Consider the following 19,869-nt stretch of genomic DNA (forward strand, 5'->3'; position numbering starts at 1 on the left):
GCAGGAGACAGTTCTCCATGAACTTCTTCAGTGTGAGTCCCTCCCACGGGCTGCAGTTCTTCACAAACTGCTCCAGCGTGGGTCCCTTCCATGGGTTCACAAGTCCTGCCAGCAAACCTGCTCTGGCATGGGCTCCTCACTCCAGGGGATCACGGGTCCTGCTGGAAGCCTGTTCCAGCATGGGCTTTCCATGGGGTCACAGCCTCCTTTGGACATCCACCTGCTCCAGCATTGGGTCCTCCACGGGCTGGAGGTGGATATCTGCTCCACCGTTAATCTCCATGGGCTGCAGGGGGACAGCCTGCCTCACCATGGTCTTCACCAGGGGCTGCAGGAGAATCTCTGCTCTGGTGCCTGGAGCACCTCCTCCCCCTGCTTCTTCACTGACCTCGGTGTCTGCAGAGTGTTGCTCTCACATATTCTCACTCCTCTCTCCAGCTGCAATTGCTGTTGCACAGTAACTTTCCCTCCTTCTTAACTATGTTCTCACAGAGATGCTACCACCATTGCTGATGGGCTCAGCCTTGGCTACTGGTGGGTCCCTCTTGGAGCTGGCTGGCATTGGCTCTGTTGGACATGGGGCAAGCTTCTAGCAGCTGCTCACAGAAGTCACCCCTGTAGCTTCTCAGCTACTGAAACCCTGCCATGCAAACCTAATACAAGCTCCCTCTTCTTTATAAGCAGTAGTTTTATGCAGCAAATTAACTTACCAAAAAAGACTACAAAAACCCTGTTTTGAGGGTAAACTATACACACATCTTGTCAATCTCTTAGCATTTAACATAAAGGCACATGAAAGACTTAAGTTCACTCTGCAGAACATGTTACTTTGCTCAGTTACACACACAAAAAAGGGAGCAAGTTTGTATTTCATCATCTATTTCCCTTTTTTGTTCCCTACGCATTTACCCACGCAGAATAATTTAAACGTACTTGACTCCACACAGAAATTGAGTCATCTGCACTTTCAAAAGCCTTCATTGCAAACCCGTGCTTTTCAGTTGCCAAATGGAAACAGACAGGTTACAAATTGTTTTCAGAACCAATATGGCAGTTGAGAAAAAGGATATTCTAAAAGTTCTGCTTCCACAGTGTTTGTATCATGCTGCACTATCTTTGCAACACCACAAGAACAAAAAAAAGGGAAAACAGAACATGCTATTTTCATTCTGAAAAGGTAGATAAACATCAATGTGAGCCATGATCACAGATCATAACCAGGGAACACTCAAAACGCAGGCAGAGCCAGGAAAGTGGCCTTGCCAAAGTGGTAGCTCCTTTGTATTACACATCTGCCACAAGATCCAAATACAAACACATGCATTTTGCTTCCATGATGACTTCTGTGCCAACACACATACTGCCAAATGAGCTAAAAGTATTCAGCTATGTACTGGCAAATGAATCATCAGCTAAATTATGAATACAAATCCCTATTAGTAAATATGATGGGGGAAGCAGACAAAGCCCAAATGCCGTAACAGCTTGGCAGTGTCCTCTGCACCACTATTTAGGAGGCAGGAAGGAACAGAAGACAATATCCCTCTACACCAGAGGACTCCTCCTTGTCAGGCAAAATCACAGATTTAAGCTCCATTTAAATTCAAGCTTTGTCTCTAAATATGGAATTCAAAGATGTGTGGACTTTTAATTACAGCATAACTTCATATTAAATTCTTACTGAAAAACTATTGAAATATTTGATGCGAGTATTCAGACAGCTTTCAGGAGAAGCTGTCTGCAAGGCTTCAAAATCAATACTGTAAATATGATCTTTCAAGGCTTTACTATTTTTTATTCTGGGGCATTGGTGGTTTTTTTTTTTCCCCTATGTAGCACTTGCAGCAAAAATGAATGAAACATTCTCAGAGTATTTTGCACTATACAGGCTTCTTGCATATTAAATCAATTCAAAGTACAAGGGCATGTACATAGAAAAATCTCAAAAAAGGTTTAAAGTTTTCAAATTAGAATTTTGTCCCATTTCACACTCCACTGTTCCTTCAGATTTACCCTTACTAAACTTCAAAAGGTTCCCAAAGATAAAGACTGAAAAACTATTCTTAGGTGGCTAAAAGCAATAGGGGTTAAGCAGAAAATTATTCTTAGAAATCTTCATAGGTAGCTATTTGAGGCTGTAAGTACCTAAAATCCTTTTAAAACCAGGCTGCCACTTCTCTTTTTCAGGCTGACATTTCAGTTTTTCAATTAGAACCTGGACAGAATTTCTGGGTGGTAAAAAAAGGTGCACCTCAGGGTGCAGACAAGGGGCACCACTTCAGAGCAAAGCAGGAATACCTGCTGCTGCCAGCCTCTACCGAACCAGGGCCTCCTGCAGTGCCCTGTGATAAACTGCTGGCCTCGATACACTCTTCTCAGTAAAGGGAAATTTTTGTTTGAGACACAAATATTTCTGGTACAGTTATAAACCTAAATGTGCTGCTACTAAAAAATTCTCTCGCTAACGATTTAACGCTGATCCTCAGTGACCACAGTTTGTTTCGGTTCAGAAGCAAACAATGCAGAGAGAGAGACACTCTGAAATTTGTCAGTGTCACTAAGTTTACCTCAAGGATATGGAAGGGACAGCTCTTCCACAAAGGAATCCAAAGAACACCATCACTATCCTCTTTTGATGTTCAGAGGGCTGGAGCACCTCTCCTGTAAGGACAGACTGAGAGAGTTGGGGTTGTTCAGCCTGGAGAAGAGAAGGCTCCGGGGTGACCTCATTGGGGCCTTTCAATACTTAAAGGGAGCCTACAGGAACGATGGGGACAAACATTTTAGCAGAGCCTGTTGTGATAGGATGAGGGCTAATGGTTTTAAGCTAAAAGAGGGAAGATTTAGACTAAATATGAGGAAGAATTTTTTACCATGAGGGTGATGAAACCCTGGAACAAGTTGCCCAGAGAGGTGGCAGATGCCCCATCCCACAAAACATTCAAGGTCAGGTTGGACGGGGCACTGAGCAATCTGATCTGGTTGAAGATGACCCTGCTCATTGCAGGGGGATTGGACTAGATGACCTTTAAAGGTCCCTTCCAACCCAAATCATTCTGTGATTCTATGAAACACAGGAATACAAAGCAGATTAACAGTGTCACTCCTGCTCAGCATTGAAAGTGAAGGAGCAAGTTCATTCATGGTCAAATCTTCAGGGTAGCATCCCAGTCACCCACAATACGTGCATCCCTGGATCTGTAATTTAAATAGCCCACTTTCATAAGCAGTCTCTCTCTCGGCTATAACCATTATTACTTTTCCACTTACTATTTGTGGCCATGGATTTTAGCACAAACCAAGTCTTGAATATATTACATCTTCTAAAATTAAGGGTTCAATTACTACACAAGAAAACTGTCAGGAGACAACCACGTCGTGAGAAGACGACTGTGCTTTTAACAGTCTCCTCTCACATAAGTTCAGTGCAGTTAGTTGTATACTTGTGTCTAGAGATGGGCATGTACCGCCCAAATATTTGTGTGCCAAAGTCTTACAAAACTTTCCCTGTAGCAAGCATTTCCAGAAGGCAGTAGATGATGTTTCTAACCTAAAACTAGTTAGTTATTTTTACTAAAAAATGAGTGTTCTTTCCTACCCTACCCTATCCTCCACAAAATAATATCCCACTGAGAAAGATTTCTGCTTTTACTTTGGAAATGGGCAAGGATGATGGCTTGAATGTAATGAACATGAATTAAGCTTTTTTTTTTTTTATCTGCTCGCACCAGCATAAATAGATAGGACACAATTCTCCTGCAGTACCCACAACACAGAGAGCCCACAAAACGACTGTTTATATGCAGTTCTTCATTTTGTTCTCCCCACCCATTTTTTAAACTTAGATTCAACCAGAACCAGCAGTTCTGGGTCTCCCAATAGAATATCTTCTTTGAAAACACTTACCATATGCTTAACTCTTTTAAATGGAAAATCAGCAATCTCGCATGGATCAGTCAACTTTAATCTTCCTTGAGAATAAAAGACTCCCACAAATTGTTACAAAAGTCTTTGTCATAAATACTCCAAATTGTGGTTTATGAGCAGAGTGAGAAGCTGTAGACAAGACAGGATAAATCCCAGGACTCAGGAAGTGCAGTGTAAACTACAGCCAAGCTGAGTGTCCTTCTACTTAAGGAATTAAAGGAACTAAGCTTGTAAAGGTTGTAAAGTACAATAAAGGTTGTACTTATGCCAAACTCGTTGGCATACAGTCTTTGGTAACAGAGAAGGGCAAGGCAAAACATACCATTTTGTGTAACTTCATTCACAACAACCTTTAGCTACATTATTTATAATATTTAATACATGAAAAACACTTAGGTAAGGCTACTGTATACGCTTGGATAGGAATACTTCTGAACACTGGGGAGACAGCTGAGACTAGATGCAAAACCTGGCTTTGTGTCCTTTGATTCTTTCCTAAGACCTGCATAGAATACAGACAGTTAAAAATATTTCATCCCGCCTGTGACAGAAATCAATGCAGACATTTCCAAAGGAGCCATATAAAATCTTATTACAGCAGCAGTTCCCAGAGTTACAGTACATGTTGCACCAGCGATCTCTCAAAATCCCAATCTTCTACTTGCTTCCAAATGGATCAAAAAAAGACCTACAATCCCAAACTCTGGATATACATTTTCACATGATAATGCCATGGGAAATGAAATTAAGTTAAAGGATAATACGATGACGAAACCATCCCATATTTCAGCAAGCACTTAAGCATATCTAGATTTCTCATATTTAAGGCCATCAAAACTAACAAGGGTTCTATAGGTTTCAGTTCCGAGAAGAAAGTACTCAAGCATTTAATCAATGATTTGTATGCTTTTGCATCCAGCTTGATTGCAAGTGCGCATTTATTTATTTGATTTATAAAACATAAATTAGTGCCTTAAACCTTGGCTCTGAGTATGCTAGCACAAATTTCATTTCACACTAAAATTCAGTGCAAGAACTGTTCCTTCCAGTATAAAATAAGATATTCCAACAGCAAAAAACCCCCACAAGTCCAGAACTAACAGCAAGACCCCTGGTGTTTTTGAAAGGTCCCTGCAAGGAAAAGCAAATTTTGCTGTATGCCTAAAGATGAACCAGTTCTAAGCATAGACCAAATCACACCTCTCACCTTAAAGTCAGAATGGCAGAGCTCTCCAATACAGGATCTCAAAGCTGGAATCCCTGGGCTTTGCTATAACTTGGTTTCCCTGCAATCCAATAGTACAAAGGGAGGGACTTGCTAAGTATCCTGTGCAGTTTTTCCCAAATTTTCCTTTTACTTTCTTCCAAACAAGAAACAAAAGTGTAAGACCACCCAGGTGAAATGGACAGAACATGCTGAAGATCCATGCTGTAAACTATGCAAGAAAGGCAAGACTGGTTCAGCCTGATTTACTATCAGAGGAGTTAATGCATGTATTTATCATGACAGAAGGGGGTGGAAAGTAAGGCAACAGCATGTTGTTTTCTGTGGGCCAAAATGAGGACCACTGGTCACAAAAAAAGATTCTTAGCCTGGAACAAGAGTTGTAGAATTTGCTGAGTCAGCCATCACAAACCATTGACAGAGAAAACCACAAAAAAAGTCACCTATTTTAAAAACATTAAAAGACTATTTCTCAAGGTGCCTTTGTAAAGTCTCTTTAGTATGCTATACCTGTCCTGCTACAGCCACTTAAACATCGTGAAGGACATAAACTAAACACCCTTAAGGTATCAGTTCAGAAAAAGGAAACGTTACATAAATCTGTAGTTAAAAAATTCCTTTTCTTCTCCGCAGTATGTGGGAATAATTTATAAAAAATTAATGAAATCTACTAAAAGATTTTAAGTTCTTAAATATCGGTTTCATCATACCTTAACTTACATGCAAGCTCTTTGCAACGTTTTAACAAACCTCTCAAAATTCCTTACAATGCATCAACTGTTAATATATATATATATTTCTCGTTTACATTTTCAAATGCATTTTCTTCATATTTCAGTTAACCCAGTTATTTAGTTACTATTAACACAGCATTAACCAATGTATGCAAAAGGAAAGGCCAGTTCTAATATGAAGAATGTTGAACTGCATTCAGAATCATGTGATCTTTATTGGAAAAAGCAAAAGCTTTCACTTTGAATAAAAGTTGCACAAATACAAAAGGAATTTAATAAGAGTTCTTGAATATTTACTAAAGAAGGATTTGCTGTATCCAAATTATAGGATTAATTGGTTCATTTCCAATTTTCTGAGAGTAATGGACATGCTATGGAAAGCACACCTAAGGTATATGTAAGTACGAGTTTGCAACACCAGTATTTAGGCAAAAAAAAACCCTTTTTGCCTCTAAATGGAAGACAGTTAATAGCTAGAAATAATAAAGACAAAATACAACATCTGGATGCAACTCCCGCAGAGTCAACATTTTTTATTGTATTTTAAAAAGATTGCTTTTCAATGGCTACGTACCTACTATGCAAGTTAAAGCTGGAAAATGAGCGCAAACACAGCTTAAGTTTTTCCTTATTGCTCCCTCAGTCATCTCCTCATTCTGGACAGAATCAACCTCTTTCTGGTAACTCCAAAAAACCAGAAAGGTCACTTCAGTTTCTGTTAAAGGCAAGTAACTTCAAGAGAGAAATTGTGAATTGTCAGTTGAAGCCAGCATGCAAGCAGTCTGTCCCCGCCTCATACTAATCTTTTCATTACTGTACTAGCAGAGAGACAGGACTGGAGAGGGTGTCCTCTTTAGTTCTGTACTTCAGCAAAAATACCTGTGTTCAGGTGTTCACTCACTGTTCAATTAGGCTCGTCCTGGTAGACTAGTCCTGGTAGCAGCTTACTTTAACAATATGGCAAAACAAAAGGCACCATACAATATCTAAACCACTACCCTTTGCTTGGTGTATCAGTTCAGAAACATAAAAGAATTAATTTAAAGGAAAAAGTCTAACTATCTCACAGGAGACCAAACCTTAAAGCTTCAATAAAAGCACTGAAGCTTCAATAAAACAACAAAAAATGCTCCAAAACCCAAAATAAAAAAAAAAAAAAAACCAAACAACATTCTCATGTAGGAACAGAGATAGTCTGCTTCATAGAATCATAGAATCATGGAATCATAGGGTTGGAAGGGACCTCTGGAGATCATCTAGTCCAACCCTCCTGCCAGAGCAGGGTCACCTAGAGCAGGTTACACAGGAACGCGTCCAGGCGGGTTTTGAATGTCTCCAGAGACGGAGACTCCACCATCTCTCTGGGCAGCCTGTTCCAGTGCTCTGCCACCCTCAAAGTAAAAAAGTTCCTCCTCGTGACATTGTTCAAATGTCATATAAGCACACGATACAGTTAAAAGAATGCAGAAGCGCACTTACAGATTAAGAATGCTTTCCTTAACCAAACTTAAATGTATATAAATACATATGCATTTTTTTCTTTTCTAAATGCGTAAGTTAATGCCTAAGCCTTGTCTTGAGCCATGTGGAAATATACCTGCTACCATCATACAAACAAGTCCAGTTTTCACAAACAAACAACAAGAAAATACACATTAAAATTTGTACTGACTCAAAATAATCAACAATATAAAACAAAATAATCAACAATATAAAACAAAACCAAAAAGTCTGCCTTTTTAACCCTAAAAATTGTTTTTAATTATGTTTTAAAATGTCATTTTGATTTATAATGCAAATCTCAAAACTTTTCGTAAGTACTGAAACAAATTTTGACTTCGTTATGCCTATTTGAACAGAAACAATTTTCAGAATTCAGTGTGAACTTATCAAAATTGCTTTCCTTGTTTTGAAGTGGCATTTCTACAAATAAATTACGTGTTGAGAAACCCCCCAACTACCAAATTCTAGTAACTGTCATCCTAAATCTGCATGTGTTAAAGGAATTAACACTTCTCATTCTACAGTTCACATAGCATTTAAGTAAAAATACTTTCCACACTGACATCTAGTGAAGTTTTACAGTAAGAAGGGAAAGCCTATTCTAATACTTTGCACTTACATAAAGTTTTTCATCTTCCAAATTACCTATGTTTTAGATTACTAGAATTTGCAACGTATTTGTACATCATGCGCTGTTTTCTTTTGAAAGATATTTTGCCACTATTTTTAATAGATAACACGTTTACCTGCCAAAGGCTCAGACATTCTGAAGGGTACATTAGAGAAAGTTATAATGGTAAGATCTGGTGTAATTAAATTTAAAACATGAGTAGCAAAGTTACTGTTTTCCTATTATGCCAGATGTACTTACAAGGGCTAAACATCCAACATTAACAAAATAATTCTACTAAATTCAGTGGGAATTATGAATGCAAAATATTTTAATTCATACATTTTAGATATTAATAAGACAAGTCACCTCTCTTCCCTAAGCAGTATCCAGAAAGCCTGTACTCCTACGGTCTCTCCGTAATCAACGAAGAAAGAGACGTTCCTCTGGGAACACCTAAATTAGTCTCCTGCTCTGAATCATCCGACCTTACACTTGGTAGGCTTTATTAACAGCACACGTAGTCTTTGAGGATGCAGAAGAGGAGGGACTGTTAGGGAGAGCTTGTGAATTCTTGACCCCACAGCTGCCTGTCCTACTCGCGCAGGGACAACATACAGCCTCAGATCTCTTCCACCCTCCTCGAGCTGCGCTCCAGGGAGGCAAGACAAAATGTTATACCAGCTCCAACATTAATTTCAGCACTCATTAAGGTTCTGAAGGCAAAGTCTCATTTTTATGCCTCATCAAAAAAAGGCAGTTAAGCACTGCCTGACACAACATACAGGAGGTTCAGTGCTGACTCTGGGGAAAATGTATCACCTACTGAATCACAAGCAAACCTATAAATGCTTTCTGCAGTGACAGATATTTGAAGAGAGACAGATTATGCATTTCCCCCTCTCATTAGTGATTGCACTCCAGATATCAGTTTGGGATCTGCTTTTTCAGACTGCCGCATAGCTGTAGTTTGCAAAAGAACCGATTGACTTGAGTCTTTCTAGCCTCAAAACACAAAGCAGATAAAAAGGGAAGGTCCATTTAGACAGAGATTGCACTTAAAATGGAAACATTCCTGGGCAAAGGGTTTTCAACACTTTCTTTATAAAAACTGTAGGGATCTACAAGTCTAGCAGTGCAAAAAATCCTGATCTAGGGCCTGGGACCCCAGTACTTCTGTTTGAGCTTTAATGTGCTGACACCAAGGCTATTGGCTTCACAAGACAAGTCTGGAAAGCTAGATGTTTTCTGGCACTTGAGGGAGGTGAGGGGAAAAACAGCTGGATATTAAATTATGTTTTTGCTAAAAGCTGACTGAACCTAAATTATATACTTGGGATCACTTCAATTGCAAGGCAAAAATGCTAGTAATTAATAGTGTCAATGTGACAGGATTTAAAGCAACCAAACAGAATTCTTGGTAGTATACAAAATGTAAAAATCTGAAAGCTATCAACATTTTACATACTGAAATTAGTTCCACTTGCAATGGCATCAGAATGAGTTCCTCCAGTTAACAACCTTCTCTTCATCTGAATCTAATCTTGACAACAGAAACAACATCAAGAACTATGAAATGGAAAAATGGCTTCTGTTTAAAACAAGGAACTCTTAATACTTGCACTCTATTTTGTATTTCATCATAGAGAAACTCAATAATCTGAGTTAAAGCTGCCAGATGTCCAGGTTTCTCCAGACACAGCCCTTTTTTTTCAACACAGAAATCCTGTCCTGGCAAAAAAAAAAAAAAAAAAAAAAAAAGACATATTTGGCCATTTGCCTGGAATTTCCAGACCCTGGGCAGCACAGTCAGGTGGTAGCTCTAACATGGCTGCTTGATCCTTGGAAATCCTGGACAACGTATACCCACCGGGATTTTAGTATATCCGAACAAAGAGCTACCTCGTGTGAGGAACATACTATACCGTAGCATACTCCCTTTACTGAGTACTCCCGAGTAAGACATGCCAGACAGGATCCAAATTCTGTCCTGAATTTCCTGGACATAAATATGAGAGCCCTCACCTGAAGCACTCACTCCAAGGCAATCTTCTAAGTGCATCCATAACTTGCACATGCATATGAGAAAGCTGGAACAACACATAGGGTCACCAAGGTGATTTACTAGTTCAAGAGAGGTAAATAGCAATGGGCACATACACGTTAGTACACACATCCGAAGATTCAGAACTAGATTTACAGGGACCTAGCACGTGGTTGTGTAGCAAAATCCACAGCCTGAATTAGACTTCTGGAATAAAAAATTTAAAAAATACAAAAAGCAAGAGAAGATTTAGATACTTTGAAAGGGGATACACACTGAGCAGCAGTAACTACAGACAGACATGAGGAACGACTGAAGAGTTTGGAAGTACTAGACAACTTATCCTGAGATTTGAGAAGATACCTCCTTCCAGTTAGGATTCATAGTCTTTAGCCATCTCAGAGTGAGGTGGACCAGGTTTTGTTTTTTTTGATTTAAAGGAAAAGAACAAATCCCTTATTTCAGAGAATGAACAATGCCCTGACAAAAGGTGGTCCAGCTTCAAGATGTTTAATATCGAATATTCATTTGATAAAAATACAGAAATTCTAAATGGCATAGGAATTAAAAAACAGATTTCCCCTACTTCATATATATAATCTAACCACTAGGTCACAATCACTTTTTCTCCCACATTCTTCTAGTTTCTTTACTATTCCATACAGAGATTAATTTTAAAAAGGAAAGCTGATAATGCCTGCAATCTACAAATTTATGGTTAGTGCATGTTTCCCAGAGAAAGGAGATGTGCCTGTCCTGCGTACCTGCCCTCTGGCTGAACCAGCAGGTCACAGGGAGCAGCATTCCTACTTCTACAGCCATTTTGTGTGAAGCCTCGCAAATTGCATTCAACAGCGGAGCTCACATCCCAGCTAACACAGATTGAGGACCATGTATTTAATGGAGCCTAAGTGATTTTCTATGTATTTAATAGATGACAAGCTATGTGTACCATGAAAACTATGGTACTAGAGAGCTTGGCCAAAAGCAGAAATTTAGGTACGTAAAGGATCTTCAGTCCAAAAGTGATACACATCCAGGTAGCCGCAGAATGGAAGTTTTAAGAAATCAAAACTTTAGATCTAGACAGGTATTAAGCCCATGAAACTTTAAGCCAATTTTTCCAATCTTTATAAAAGGCACAAGACCTCTCTGCCTCTCAGAGACAGGACATTTTTGATTCAATGTTTATGAATGTATCCTTACACATAGGATATAGCATGACATCCTAGCATGAATGGCAGAAATCCGCTGCAATTTCTACAGCAGTAGTAACCACCGCATACAGAAAGCTTGATAAGGATTCGGTTAAACGCTTTACCATGGAAACCCTGAATATTTATTAATGGTCTCTGGCCAAACTCAGTATCATTAACAATACATTTTCATATTCTTTGCCAAAAAATTATGCTGGGACAGTATTACTAGACTGAAACTAAATATTAACTTAAAAAAAAGATATTTCAAAGTTAAAAATTAGTACAGCTTTAATTCTTCATCAGTGAACACACATATTACCAAAATAATCTCTGTATTACTATTATTAACATAATCACATCCAGATTAAATGAGACTGTCCCAGCTTTTAACAACCATCAGTTTGTTTCCGGTTATTAACAGAAGTCTTCTGGCATTGACGGGTCTCCTGGTTTCATCAGAACAGGCTAGATGGCCTCGGTCTCATTTTTTCAACTTGATACAAGACGGTATGAAAGGGCGGGTATGGGCGATATCTTATCTCCAGGTTGTCCTACAGTGCTTTAAGCTGTTTGTGGTGACAATAGGCAGTGGGTCTAGGTGGATCCAATCACTGCAAACCACTAAAAAGCACACACACAGTGTCAGCTTCAGAATGGGGCAAAAACCAATATCTTACTGAATCCCAGACTGACTCTGCATCTGTCTTTTACAGAAAAACAGTGTTTAATATGCTAAACTGAAAGGATGTCTGAAAAATGAAAACATACACCTCAGTCTGGTATCGTAGCAAACTCAGTAAGCAGCTGTTTAGAGACAAAGCAGGGAAGTCATCTGAGCACAAGTAGAATGGATTAGTTTTTATTGAAATCGATGCAAAAACATGAACCCAACACTAGCAGCTGAACCTCAAAATCACAGAATCATAGAATGTGTTGGGTTGGAAGAATAGCACGGATAAAGAGCTCATTTCCATATAATCCCTCTGGACTGAACTGAAACAAGAAAGAAAACTGAAGTCTGAACATCTGGTACCACCACAATACAGAGTCTGAAAAGCTCTTGCTACCCTTTCATTTCTGTGCCATATTGCAGGACTTGAAATTACTACCTTGGATGATTCTGAACCACGGTCAAAAGATGTAACAAGTTCCAAATTCCCCCTGCCAACAGAAACAAAGACACTGTAAGGGCACCTGCTTAGCCATCAATCAGGAGCCAGGCTGCCTCCACTTAACATCCAATTCTAAAACCCTCCACTAAGCAGGCAATGCTTGGAAGCAAGGTCTGCTTTAATTTAGTAAAATGCACTTCGTTACATAAAGATAAATGACTGACAAAGATCTTTTTCTTCTCCTATAAGCAATCATAAACGTATGCCTCTCACATTCTCTAAAGCACCAAACAACACTTCAGTGTATTATTTTCTTAATTTTTGGAGGACCTAAGGCCAAGCTCATTAGTCTTTGAAAATCAACTAAATCTACTTATATAAGGAAATTAGCCAAAGTTTGTCTTCATTAGACTTCAGACTCAGGCCAACCTGACCTGCTTAAGGAAAAAAACAGAAAAAAAATAATCACCAGCATCAATCCTTTGCCACACTGTGCTCGTGTAATTAGCTTACTGAAACCAATTAGATGCATGAAGATGCATTTATAAATAAATAAATGCTAAAATGCTAGATGAGAAGACTTAATTATTCTTCCAAGTTCAGTGACAGATGCTAAAATGATTCCACATTCCCTTGCTGCCAAGTTTAGAAAGGTTATCTCTCCCATCCAAAAAATTCCACCAGACAACAATTAAGGATGCTCTGATTTTGTTCACACTCAAATCAAACAGTATGTTTTTAATACGGCCTCCTACGAAATCATGGAGGAAACTCTCCAGAATCACAGAATACCCCAGACACAAACAACGGATTAAGTAAGAGTTCCTTTACCTTCAAGCCATTTGCTAGTTTGCCAATGAAGCTCCAGGGAAAGAATATTTAGGGCAGGCTTCATCTTACCTAATTTTATCCGTCTAAACTTTTGACTTTAAGCATAAAGTCTCTGTTTAGGCTCTTCCTGCAGTCACCTGAATAGAGATGGACATTTCTAGAGAAAATAAATCCCACTTTAAGACATGTGTCCAAAAACCTAACTCATCTGCACATGGAGTTAGGCAGAGATTTATCCCACCCTCCATTCGCTAGTCATATTAAATATAAATATATTCATACACTAAGGATGGTACTCAGCTCACTGAAATGTGGTAATAATAAAGTGTTGAGCTCAATCTCTCTACTTTTCAGTCAAAAGAGAATAACCTATTTCTCAAGCATCTTTTTTAAAACTGAATGAAACATATTATGGGGCCATTTCTCTCTCAATCCACCTATATGGGCTGCCTGGTTAGCTATCTCAGACTAGGCATTTCATTTAAGAAAAATCGAAACATGACCAAGATGAATTCCTGACAGCGCATAGCACCACAAACATACATTTAGATTTAGCCAAGCAGATACTGGGTGTTTAAATTTTACTTCCCTAACTCTATTAATACAAATAAACCATTTAGAGTATTTTTGAGTACTAACAGTGTTAATTTACATTGACCTTAGCATTGGTAGGGAGTGTTGGCACACCAGGAAGTCTAGAGGATGAGTCTAAATCCATCTGGAACAAAATCAAGCAGAAAGCCTGCAGAACACAGAAGATAACTGAGTGCATGGAACAACCTGGGCTGGCAGCATTAAGCCTATTAGTTGTCGTGGGAACAAACTACACCACCACGGGCTTTGCCAGTCCAGTCCAATCACAAAGACTTGGCCTATCCAGATTACTCCTTGAAATGGTGAAGTCAGTCAAGTTTTGGTCAGACTTATGATCTTTGGGAACACCAAGGTGCAGCATTATTTCAAGCATGGATGCTTATCCATTAAGAACTGCAATAAAAACACCTTGCAATTTTCAGTCAATTGAACAATTTGGGGGAAGAAAGTGAAAAAAACACCTTTACATCCTGCTACAATACTGTCTGCTATCTCAGTGAAATTCTTAGTACCTTTGATAGCTTTGCAAATAGAGCAAATACTGTTTTCTAACACAGATGCAGGTCCTCAAGTAAGATAAACAAGCCAGCTTGCACTAAAGTACCTCTATCCAGCATTAGTAGCTCACAGTATGTTTAATGATGGGGACAATCTGCTGACATTCTATGACTATAAGTAAAAACCAGCACTATTTGTGTAATTTTCAATGCTACAGACATATTCAAGAGGTTTAGGTGATTTTCTTTTAAAATCTTCACCTCATGTGAAATATATTATTTACAAGAAGCAAATGATGTGACATATAGAAACATGACAGACTGTTCAGAAGCCACCGCCTTTTTGGGTGGATGTTGCAACCTCATTTAAACACTGTGCTGCTGCAGTTGTCACCATCGCAACTCAACAGTTTAAAAAAACCTGCAGCATGTCTGTGAACCAGAGTAATGTTTCGACTGCAATACAAAAGCATTGTAATAGACAGATACCACGTACTTCTCAACTATCCACTTATAATAATGAGAAAATGCTGGACTGATTTCCTGGACCTTCCTGAGGCAAATGCCAGCTATGTTCTCCCCTGATATAAAGGCCTCATGGAAAGCGGTCAGTTCTCTGCTCCTGTTCCCTCCTAAACTATTTCACCCTGACCCAAAACACTTGAATTAATGGATATCACCTGAGGAAATATTTTTTTAAAATACTCATTTGAATTTAAATAACTACTTCTATTTGAATTAATTAACTTTCCTGTTCCCTACGTGAAGTAGAGCAGCATTAATTATCCCCCTTTTACAGACTGAGAAAGTGAGACATACTAAAATTCAGTGACTTGCTCATAGGCAGAGAGGAGCTCTGTGGTAGAGGAGGGAACTGAAGCAAGAACTTGAACAAGATGGAAATAAAATTTTCAATGAGATCAGTGGAAGTTATTTAAATCTCATGTTGCTGTGGGTCCCCTGACACCCATTCATGAGCTTCAAGATGCAATGTTAAAGGACAACACTAGGGACCCACAAACAATATTCTAAAACTGTAATACTGAGCAAAACCAACCAGACAGCCAACACACTTATACCGCTATCAAGCCCAATTATGAGAATAGCTGTAAACCAGTAAAATGTCAGAGTGTCATAAGTGATCATATTAGCCTTCTTTTCTCTTTCACCCCTCATTCTTTTCTTTTTCAAAGGAAAGCAAAGCTTCCAGGATAATCTGTATGCATCATATGTGCTCTTCTTCCCAACTCCGAAGTCTAGGATTATAATGTTAAAGCTGAGATCCTCACAGTTACATTTCATGAGTTAGGACTTCAAGACATCAAGTAAATGCAATAAATGAGAATTGACAATGGCAATACTAACACCTTGCAGGTGTCTATAAGCAATGTCTCATGGGTGAGACACGATTACGTGCCAGTCAATCGGTCTAAAAGGTTACCTAAGGAGCTCAAAACACTGCCATTCTCTTTACAGAAATTTTAAAGATAATCTGTTCAGTCTGCATAAAGCAAGCTTTACGCTCCTAGCACACTTACTAGTGAGTATGTTTCACACCACCACCATCACTCCTCTGATACTCTTTCTGGGTTTACAGTTTATTGCTCATAAAAAGCATATGGTGCTCCGCAAGAACAGGTCAGGTATTTCCAATTTCACTTGGATTTTAACTCCTGGAGTACCACGCAATGGTCATACATATTTTAATACACAACTGCTGATTCAAGGGTGAAACTCATCTAGGAGAAAAGATTGAACTTCTGTCATTTTGACTCTTCACTGCTTCTATTTTCTGCATCAGAAAGACAGAAAACATTATTATTCTAATTACTTAGCATTCTACTTTTGGGGTGTACTCGCTTTGCATAGGATAAAGGAAAAGTGAACAGGATCTACACAGTTTGCAAACACTATAGAGGTCAGCATAGTAATATTGTCATACATAATCCACAGCAGGAACTACCTGCAGACTTCAAAAGCTAACTGATGTTTTGTTTCCTGACAAAATGAGCTAGAGAATCTAACTTTCCTAGAAGTGCTTCTGCTGCATGTTACTCTGGAAGGACTTGCTCAGTCCTGTCCCCCTCCCCATACACTGAGAACCTGCCTCAAAATAATACTTCTTCAACAAAGAGGTTTTGGAGATTACAAACGCTATTTTACTAGTCTAAATGGTTTGCTGATGGGCTGAAATCCTAGATTTTCCCAGGTAGTTAATATGTTGCTTCTCTTCAACCCTCTATAGTAACTACCAGCTAATAGCACAGACCATTCCAAATGTCCGAGATTCTTATATCCAAAATTAGATCTGAATCAGCAAGTCCCTACCATGGCTTAAATGACAACAATGGTAAATAAAAATAATTTATTATTATGTAGTTGAAAGGAAACATTTTCTGTATATTTAATAGAAATCACATTTTCTATAAAAAAAATCCTTAAATAAGCATCTCTATTCAACTACACACACAACGAGAAGCAAGACAAAGAAAGGGCTTAGTTTTCCATTTGACAATGAAGGTGTTTGGAATGATGCCTATACAAACCTATTAATTTCTTCTCCATTAATTCCACGTGATTTTCCCGTAAGCATACCTGGTTTTCTAGAACGAATTTTGATTTGCATAAATTCTTCCCAGAAGACAAACAATTACCTAACCTAATGATTTCTCCATTAATCGACATTTTGGCAACAATAGATAATGGAGAAATCCTTGATTAGTTTCAGGAGAATTCTGACTAGCATAAACAGGCATTTACATCAATAACAGTCTCAGCGTAAGTTCACTTTAAACGCAGAATATTCAGTGTGCTGAGGGGATATGACTGATCTAGGTATCCTGAGTAAATTAAGGTGTACCCAAAATGGTTTTTTGCTTTTGCAAGAAGTGGGCATATACAAAGCCCTGATGTTCAGAGATGCTATACTAAATGGATTAAATATCTGCTGTTAAGATGCTAATAGCCCCTCTTTAACTGCAGCTCTAGGCTCTGTTTCTCTGTCCTACACATCAACTGAGCTTCAGCCCAAGATCCCAAGCCACGGCCCAAATGAACAAGCAGACAGAATTCCTTTTGCTGCCCCTTCCCAGCCCCACTCTGGCTACAGCTCTAGGCTCTGTCTCTCTCCCAAGTCCTAATCCCAGCTCCAGCCCAATGCATCACCACCAAACCATGCTCCCTCAAAAATCCAAACCACCATTTTCTCTTGAATTTTAATTCCTTTATCAAGGAACGATCTTCAAAAGCCAGTCTGACGTTAGTATCATAGGCATTATCACTAATGCAGCTTTTGCTCCTCACGCCACAAGAACACAAAGAGAAAGTCACAGCTAACCCCTTAGGCACTGAAACACAGACACTAGTTCTACTATTACACTTCCTTCAAAATATCACTGTCACCTGAGAACTTGCCTACTAATGTGGTTTCCCTCTCAGCACAATGAGAATGGTTAGACTGAAAAAGGAAAAAGACAAATACGTTTGAAGGGCAGGGATCATAGTTTAGCATTTGAAATTTAGTAGAGATATAGCACAAAAGGATTGTCTAAATTCTGTCTACCTAGCTGCTGAATTAGGAAGAAAACAAGTTTAGGAGTCATGCTTACAAAAGGGGGCATACTGTAGTTTGCACATCCTTAAAACATGATCAAAAAAGATAAGCAGTCAGGTATTACAAATCCTAGCTACTTTTGGATGGGTTGCTTAACTTTCAGCAGTAAAATGGAAATAATAATCCTACCTTTCCTGACAGTAAGGCTATGAAGCTTAATTCATTTAAATTCTGTGAAAGTCTTTTGAGCTCCTTGTATGAAAAGTGTTATTTAATTAAACACTGCTATTATTCCAAAGGAGCAACTGTACCAAAATAATCCTGTTTATTTTATTGCCTATTGCAATTTGCATATAACTGCCCAGCCCCCAAAAAGGAGCACTCATCCCTGTTCTGATAAAGACTTATGCTAGTCCAAGCGTGTTATATGAGAAAAGCATATTCTGCTCCAACACAAAAACATTTTAACCAGCGACAAATTAAACATATGTTTTGACCATCAGGATCTTTAATAGCATTTTTAAATTACTTATATTAATGTTCTTTTCCTGAGTTTCATGTACCTTTTAAACTAGGTTTGTTTCTCTTTATCAGTTAAAATACATTCTAATCACTTTTACTGTCTTATTTAATGAATTAGAGTGGTTCTTAACCCTATTTTTATGGACATAAAACCAGAAATTAATGGGACACATTGCTTTGATTTGTCTGTCTACAAACGAGCCCATAGTTGGTGTGCTAGTTCTCAGCCAATACTGCATTGTTCTTTATTTAAATTTCATCTATTCCTAAATAAAATTGTAATGAAAAGAAAAAGAAAACACAACAGAGATGCTGCAGCCTTAAGTAATACCAGTTAGAGCAGAATCCAGATGTCCTCTTTTAGCTTTTCAGAGCTTAAGAACTCCAGGATGTAGTAGCTTCCCCTCAGAGCTTTCATGTACTACTGTCTAATTCAATGATGCTTCCCTTGATTATAAATGCTGGGACAAGGAGCCTCATAGATCTGAACGAACACAACTATTACCGGCTTTTTTTTCCTGGGCTGAGGTCACAGTGCAGTTCATGGAGCTCAAATGTAATTCACCAAGTATGAATCTGACCAAAAAACTGACAGAAACACAACAGGCAAATTCTTGCCCCTGTTGTGATCCCCATCTGGTTGGACAAAGACTTAAAGGCTCCAACTGGTCCTAAAAGCCCAGGACTGACAGAAAATAACTACCCAGAAGACAGCACTGGAGAAAGATTTGTAAGATTTCTCTCCCCTGTCTATAGGCGATGTCAAGCATGGGACTGAGCAGGAGTGGGCAACGTGGTGCTTCAACAGGGAGGAATGACTAAACAATGAGGAACGCTTCAACAATGAGGAATGATTAAAGCAATTTAGATGGCCCACAACAAGAGTCCTGTCTAACATTATATACTCAATGCCAAATACTGTTTGAATACAGAACCTTTTAAAACATCCGTTTTCTTAGTCTAAACCAGATACAGTATCTTTGTAATAACCTCCTCCTAGATTTGCTACACTTCTTTCTCAGGATTCAGAATTGCCACTTATAATCAACCAAAGGAACAAAATTTTTCTCTTATTTATGTTGATCTATTTCGCAGCCAGTAAAAGGATTCAGCATCACGTCATCCCCTTTATTGTTACCCACGCTACTCACTGTCTAAGAGCATCAGATGTAGCCCAGGGCCCAGTGGTGAAAGGCAAATCCCCAATACCAATAGTTTGCTCGTCCTAGCAATCCTTTAGAAGACAGTACATATACAACATATACAAAACGAAATGGAAAAGAAAAGAAAACCATTTCAACTACCTTGCCATGTAGTTTGTGGACATCGTATCTTATTTGAGCAAATTCACGCAGTCCAAAAGATCCTCCAACAAGATACAGCTGAAAAACAACAAAATGAAAGCAGATGTGTTAGGACTATTACGAACTATTAAAGAACACTTTGCATACTTACAAAGAACATTTTGCATACTGACGCAAGTCATTTATCAAGGGACCCTACTGTTCTTCCAACAGG

The 19,869-nt window shown here is 38.7% G+C and overlaps 1 protein-coding gene across 7 annotated transcripts in view; it reads right to left on the minus strand.

Moving 5' to 3' along the window:
• The window catches only part of LOC128909421 (cytochrome c oxidase assembly protein COX16 homolog, mitochondrial), a 51,929-nt gene that overhangs the window by 17,904 nt on the left and 14,156 nt on the right, over positions 1–19,869 (minus strand). For 4 of the 7 annotated variants that reach the window (XM_054201073.1, XM_054201076.1, XM_054201074.1 and 1 more), the window contains 2 exons: positions 19,656–19,733; positions 12,352–12,403 (listed from right to left, as the gene is read on the minus strand). In XM_054201073.1, the coding sequence (XP_054057048.1) occupies positions 12,352–12,403; positions 19,656–19,678 (75 nt within the window). In that variant the 5' untranslated portion in view covers positions 19,679–19,733. Of the gene's footprint in view, positions 1–5,134; positions 5,214–6,460; positions 6,571–12,351; positions 12,404–19,655; positions 19,734–19,869 lie in introns of those variants that run through there. The other 3 variants (XM_054201079.1, XM_054201072.1, XM_054201078.1) reach the window with 2 other exon arrangements.

Source organism: Rissa tridactyla, chromosome 4, assembly GCF_028500815.1.
Source record: "Rissa tridactyla isolate bRisTri1 chromosome 4, bRisTri1.patW.cur.20221130, whole genome shotgun sequence".
Taxonomy (NCBI): Eukaryota; Metazoa; Chordata; class Aves; order Charadriiformes; family Laridae; genus Rissa; species Rissa tridactyla.